Genomic DNA, 7,299 nt, shown 5'->3' with positions numbered 1-7,299 from the left:
CCCTTTTTTTTTTTTTTTTTTTTTTTTTTTTTTTTTTTTTTTTTTTTTTTTTGTTTTCCCTTTTTCTTTGCTTTCATTTTCCCTCGAGAAAGAATTCAAGGCGCGTTATTCTCGGCCAATCACGAAGCGAGAGGTCGTGTTGTCCCTTGAGACCATTCCGGTTTAGCGCCCCTCCTTCCGTAGTGATCTCGGCAAGGCCGTGGCGCGTCGAGCCCAGTCAAAAATAAGCCGCATCCCCATCCCGCTTCTACCTCCATATTCTTCCAACAACCCCATCTGTAGTACTGTACACCAATTCAACCACATCACCACGTGTTTTACTTCCGTTCAACCATCGTCTCTCTTAATCTCATATCCACCGGTAAACCTTCATCATGACTGGACGTAAGTACCTCCCCTGCGCTCGGCTCAGGCTCTATCCCCAATCTCGGGCTTGAACGCGCTTCTCGCGCTCGATGACATTGTGCTAACGCGTCTTTGCAGGTGGAAAAGGTGGCAAGGGTCTTGGGAAGGGTGGAGCCAAGCGTCATCGCAAGATTCTTCGTGACAACATCCAGGGTATCACGAAGCCTGCGATCCGTCGTCTTGCTCGTCGTGGTGGTGTGAAGCGTATCTCTGCTAGTATGTTTTCCTCGTTCTATTTTCATCTGGCGCGGTATTGACGCTTTGAACAGTGATCTACGAGGAGACGCGGGGTGTTCTCAAGACCTTCTTGGAAGGTGTTATTCGCGATGCAGTCACATACACAGAGCACGCCAAGCGCAAGACCGTCACTTCTCTCGATGTTGTTTATGCTCTGAAGAGACAGGGCCGTACTCTGTACGGTTTCGGTGGTTAAGCTTCGGGGTTTACGGTTCTTCATCAATGTCTCTTACGAATTTCTTCTCTGGCTACTTGGCTGGAAGGCGGGTGTGCAATGGGAATGGGTCTTGCTTTTGGGTGTTTATTGTATCATATGGGATATAGGGTTCTCTAGTCTAGTGGATAGTCTGAAATGATCAGTCCTCTGTTATGTGTCATTAATATGTATACTTGTATAGTGTACTACATTGTTGTTGTGTGAGAGGAGGGGGGGGTCAGGCTAGGCTTTACACGACTTGTAAACACGCGCCCCCCCCCCCCCCCCCCCTCCTTACTTAGGACAAAATCATTGTTATTTACTCTTATGTAAGACAGTACAACAAAACATAGAGACAGCATTTTTAAAATCAAGCTATTAAACAACCTTTAGAAACCTTAACAGGCCTCTCCTAATCTCTAAAGCCTCTTTATTATATAGTAATAGTATACTTAGGCTACTTAGTACTCTTAAGGCAAACTACTAAAGAAAGGTATAAAGAGATACTAAGGAGTATAGTTTACTTATTATTAACTCTTATACCGTCCTAGCCTAGGGCTATACAGAACTTCTACCTAATTATCTAATCCCTAGGAAAACTATAAATACAGATAAAAAACCTAGGTTCTACTTATCCTTAATATCTTACGTGTCTTCCTTACTACTTATAGTACTACTATAGCGATAGTAGGTCACCTTTTAGCTATAAAGAAGAGAGTTAGCTAAAGAGAATTAAGAAAGGCGTCCTAACTAAATAAACTACTTACTTAAGATCTAGGCCTTCTTTAAGGTATTAGTAAGCTAGTTATAGTCTAGAGCGCCCTTAGTATATAGCTAGTACCTTTATAGCTCTTTTAAGAAGTAGTAGACTATAATATACTTTACTGTTTCTATAGTAAGGCTATACTTACATTACCTTATATTAATACCTAAGACCTAGTACTTTTATAAAAAGGCTATTAGGCCTGTCTTCTTTATCTTAATCTATATAATTATTAAGCTTTTAGCTTTTTTAAGGTTATTATAAATACTTAAGAGCTTTTTGTTTAGTAAGACTCTAGTGCCTTACTAGTCTATCTCTTATACTTACCTTTATACCTTAACTATCTTTTCTTTTATCTTCTTTTTTGTTTCTACTCTCTTAGCTTAACCTTAGGCCTAAGTATCCTTTTTAACCCTTAGGTTTAGGTTAAAGGCGTGTTGTATACCCTTAGTTTTATATTATATACGTTTATAGCTTTATTAGATTACTTTCTTATAGCCGGCTTCTTAGAGCTATACTCTTTATATTATAACAAGTCTATTAAAGTAAACGTAAATTAGTAGAGTATACGTGTTAAGTACGCTAACATGTAAGACTACAATAGCTTAGAAATCAAGTACAGGGTAACTACGTACTACAACTAAGGTAATAGTAGACGTTAAGAAGCATAAGAATAAAGAAGAGAAAGGAAAAAAGAAGAGGGGTTTAGAGATTAGTCTATAGTTAAAGTAGTAATATACCTTTAAATATACTACAACTATTTATTAACTCTTGTCTCTTTTACTTTATAGAAATATACCTAACATTCTAATCTCTCTTCTTTACTAAAAGGTTATAGACTATTAGAGTAAGAAGTAATAACGTAGACACAATAAATAAACCTTAACGAGACGTAGGCCTTTTTTTAAGTAACTCTTTAGAATACTTCTTTATAAGTAGATAGTAGTAAACCTAGTATAACTTACTAAATGTTAATAGAAATCCTTTCCTTAAGTAAGACTAAGTTAAACAAAAGGATTACTTAAGTAAAGGTAGAGTAGTGCTTTAAGTAAAAGTAAGACTACCTTATAGTACTTAAGAAAAAAGAGGCTTCTTTAATAAACCTATACAAATTTAATAACCCTCTTAAAGTAGAACAGCCCTTCTAGTAGACCTATATTAAAGAAACAAGAAAGAGCTATTATAATACTCCTTTTATTCTACTAAAAAACAAGATATATACTAGTATTATAACCTTCTTATTTAACTAAAAAACAAAGTTTAATACTTATCTAGAGAGTTATCTAACAGATACTAAACGTATTAGCGCTATAGTAGTAGTACTAAAAGATTATATTAAAGAGTACTAAAAGTCTTTTATTTTCTTAGAAAAAGGCGGATTAGTTCTTAATATAACTTAAAGAGAAATAAAGGTATAGCTCTTTTATAGTATTATAAATAAGGGTACTTACTCTCTTAAAGTAGTATTAAAACTCTAAATATTAACTTAAAACTAAAATAAGACCTTTAAGAATTTTCTTTAATAGTATAACTCTTTAGTTATTAAACTTAGCTACGCTCTTCTAGAGATGTTCTGTATCTGCCTTCTTATTAATTGTTTAAAGCCTAAGTTAAGGGCCTATATAGTAAGTAATAAGGTCTTAGATACCTTTAAGGTAGTTAAGGTAGTAGCGTTAAGAAAGAAAACTCTTATTTAGATAAGGTAATAAAAAGGCTTTTATAAAGCCTCTTTAATACTATACTATACTAAGAAAGGCTTTTCTTATAATCTAAAGACTTTATCTATACTAGTAAATACGTAAAAGGTATCTAGTAGCTAAACTTTAAATATATAAAAGGACTCTCTTAGCGTTACAAAAACCCTTTTAGTAAGTAAGGTATAAGGTAACTACTACTAATACTAGTAGCCTAGTTATTAAGTAAATTTGTACTTACTATATAAATGCTTTATATATAGTTAATCTAGGTATACTTATACTTAGTACTCTAATAAGGCTAGTACTTTAGGTACTAATACTATACTAGTAGCTTACTACGTTGTACCTAAATAATAAGAAGAGAGGCGACCCTTAATAAGTATTTAAGTAGAGATATATATTAAGGGTAGCTAAGTAGCTATACTAGCCTTACTAGACTTAAGAGTAGAAGTTAACCTTATCTACTTATAACTATTAGGACAAGAGGCACTATAGTAACTTAATAATTATATTATAGTGTCTTTACTATTCTAAAAAACAACAACAAGCTTTAGATTATACGATCTGTTTGTTAAGGCCTAAGATAACTACTTAATAGTAAGGTAACATTAAGGTAGATTTGTTATTACTAATATTAGAGACTTAGATATTATACTTAGATTTCTATAGCTAGAGGCTATAGACCTAATCGTTTTATAAAAGACCTAGACGTTTATATACCTTACGTCGTCTTTAATAGTCTAGCTATATATAATAAAGAAAGAAATTAGAAAAGTAATAAAAGAAGCCTAATTTGTAATCGTAGTAATAGTATAACTAATTATAGTTAACCTAAAATCCTTAAGTAAAGAGAAACTATAAGAGAAACTATAAGAAGATAGTAAGGCTATAGTGACCTTACTTAGTAAGTACTAATAATTTATAGACGTCTTCTCTAAAGAAAGGACTAGATTACTACTTATAATTAATAGCCCTACTTATATAATAGACCTTAAAGAAGACGTAGTACTACTATATAGCTAAATCTACTTACTTATAGAGGTTAAGCTAAGTGTCTTATACAAATATTTAGACGATACTCTAGTAAAAAGATAGATCTGTCTAAGTAAGAGCCTTACTAGTACTCTAATACTATTTGTTCTAAAGAAAGAAGAAAAGCTACGACTTTACGTTAACTACTATACGTTAAATAGTATAACTAGAAAGAACTAAGCCCTTATTCTATTAATTAGAGAGATCCTTAATCGGCTATTATAAGCCTATGTCTATACTAAGCTTAACCTATATAAAGCGTATTATTAAGTTTGTATTAAGGCTAATAATAAGTAGAAAACAGCTTTCTAGTACTAATATAGCTACTTTAAATACTACGTTATACCCTTTAGGCTAGTAAACGTACTAGCGACCTTTTAGTCCTTTATTAACAAAGTACTAGAGAATCTTGTTAATAATATTTATATTATATATCTTAATAATATCCTTATCTACTTTATAAATAAAGAAGAGTATATGTAGTATGTTTACTACGTCCTTAAACGTCTCTAATAACATAACCTATATACTAACCTCTTAAAGTATAAGTTTAATATAAAGTAAGTAAGGTTCTTAAGATACGTTATTAACCTATAAGAAGTTTGTATTAAACCTAAGTATGTCTTTATAATCTAAGAATAGCTTATTCTTATAACTATAAAGGATATTTATATCTTTCTAGGGTTTACTAGGTTTTATAAGCGCTTTATTAAGAATTATTTAAAGATTACTATACTACTAATAAATCTCTTTTAAGGCGACGTTACTAGTACTGTTACACTAAGTTCTAAAGCTCTAAAAGCCTTTTATAAGCTACGACTAGTCTTTATAAAGGCCTCTTTCTTATGTTACTACGACCCTAAACTACTTACATATATAGAAACAGATACTTTTACTTATACTATTAGTACTATCCTTTTATAGCTATAAGAAGGCTACTAGTACCTTGTTACATTTATTTTTAGAAAGCTAAAAGGGCTAGAGCTACGTTACAATACCCTTAACACTAAGTTAATAGCTATTATTAAGGCTTTTAGGTTATAGAGGCCGTACTTAGTATATATATAAAGTTTAGTATTAGTTTTAATAGATTACTTAAACTACTATTACTTTTTTATAAAGCTAAAGTTGTTATAGTAATAAGCTAGATAGCTAAAGAAACTTTCTGTCTTTAACTTTAAGATTAAATATAAGAAGAGTAGCTAAAACCTTACTAATAGGTTGTTGTAGTAGCCTGACTTATAAGATCCTAATAAGTAATTAAAGGTATAACAAGCTCTTTTAGTAACTTTCCTTAATAAATTCTAGGTAAACATAGTTACCTTAAAAGCTATTAGTCTTACTATAAAGCTTGTTTAAAACAAAGCTTTTATTCCTTTTATTCTTTTAATTCCTTTTATTCTTTTAATTTCTTCTATTCCTTTTAAAGGTCTAGTAACCTCTTTAACGTATACTGTCTTAGTAGAATCGCTCTAGCGTAAGAGGCTAGACTTACGCCGGCTAGTAGACTAAGGCGATCGTAAGTCCTAAAGACCTTACGCTTTTATTACTAGAGTATTAAGTTATAAATTAAACACTTTTATACTAGTAGAGAACTCTACTTAGAGTTAGGCTAGTAAGAGTAATAGCTAGGTAATAGTAACGTTAACGTTACTACTACTACTATTAGAAGCCCTTTATAATATATAGTAGAGAGACGCCTTTATTACTAATAAAGAGTAAAAGAAGTAGTAAGGTAGCTAAGGTACTACTAGGTCTTTATAGACATTTAAGGATAATACACTACTATAGTATTATAGACGTATATATATACCTAATAATCTAGGCTTATATAAGGAGTTACTAAAGCTTTTTTATAACGTACTTACTATAAGGTACTAGAGAGTTAGTAAAACAAAGAAAAGGCTTTCTTAATCCTTCTTCTAGCTAAGTCTTAATAAAGACATCTACTATTACGTTTTTACTTATACTATCTATTAAAGAATAAAGGTAAGGACTTATCTACTATATAGTAAGTTAGCCTTACTTTCTATTCTTTCTAAACCTTAGTAAGAGATCTTACTTAACTTTATTATATAGCTACCTTACTCTTATAACGTAGTAAGTAAACTATATAACTTAATACTTATTATTATAGACTAATTTACAAAATTTTCCTTATATATTCTAATAACTAATCGTCTTACTAGCGACAGACTAGTGTCTCTCTTAATACACTACGTTATATAATAATTTAGAATTCTAGATAGTATTGTCTTAGACTAAGGCTCTTTTTTTATAAGCAAATTCTAGAGTAGTTTCTACTAGTACTTAGCGATATTACGACAGCTTAGTACTACTTATTACCTATAAACAGACAGGCAGATAGAACAGTAGAACTAAGCTATTAAGTATTACCTTTAAACTTACTATAGCTTTATATAAGACGACTAGGTAACTAAGCTAGATCTTACTAAATTCATATAAAGGGATAAAGAACGGTCGTCTACGCCCCCTACTACCCTAAAAACTTAAAAATAAACGATAGAATCAAAATCAGTACCTTTAGATACCCCCCGGAGTGCTAGCGGACTATAGGCGAGCCTATAGTAACGGATAGTAGGTGTGCTAGACTTAAACAAAGCTAACACTACCTACTTACAAGTAGGAGCTAGTACTCTCTTACCCTAACTAAGAGCTGTAGTAAGGAGCCGGAGAGTAGTAAGGGTAATAAAGACGATAAGACAGAGAAAATCATATAAAGGATTAAAGCCTACGTAATACTAGACAAGGAGGAGGAGGCGTCGCGTCTCTTACGCGACCTTATTACTATAACGACGATAGTAGTAGAGACAAGAGCTACGAACACGACGACCCTCTCGCGTACCCCCGGGTCCCTTTCTAACGATAACCTAGTGACGATTAGATAACTAAGAACGATGTTAGAAGAGGCCTTCTAGAGGCTAGTAACGACGGCGGCCCCTCGGGCT

The 7,299-nt window shown here is 32.3% G+C and overlaps 1 protein-coding gene across 1 annotated transcript; it reads left to right on the top strand.

Moving 5' to 3' along the window:
* Positions 1 to 515: 515 nt before the first annotated feature.
* M430DRAFT_98723 (hypothetical protein) lies at positions 516 to 838 on the top strand (the record flags this gene model as incomplete). The annotated part of the gene is made up of 2 exons (XM_024870141.1): positions 516 to 621; positions 675 to 838. Coding segments are annotated over 2 exons (270 nt in total), but the record flags the coding sequence as incomplete, so codon positions are not given.
* Positions 839 to 7,299: the final 6,461 nt, after the last annotated feature.

The sequence above is a fragment of the Amorphotheca resinae genome (genome assembly GCF_003019875.1).
Source record: "Amorphotheca resinae ATCC 22711 unplaced genomic scaffold M430scaffold_4, whole genome shotgun sequence".
Taxonomy (NCBI): domain Eukaryota; kingdom Fungi; phylum Ascomycota; class Leotiomycetes; order Helotiales; family Amorphothecaceae; genus Amorphotheca; species Amorphotheca resinae.
Note: the sequence above shows the minus strand (reverse complement) of the source record. Positions and strands in the feature narration are given on the sequence as shown.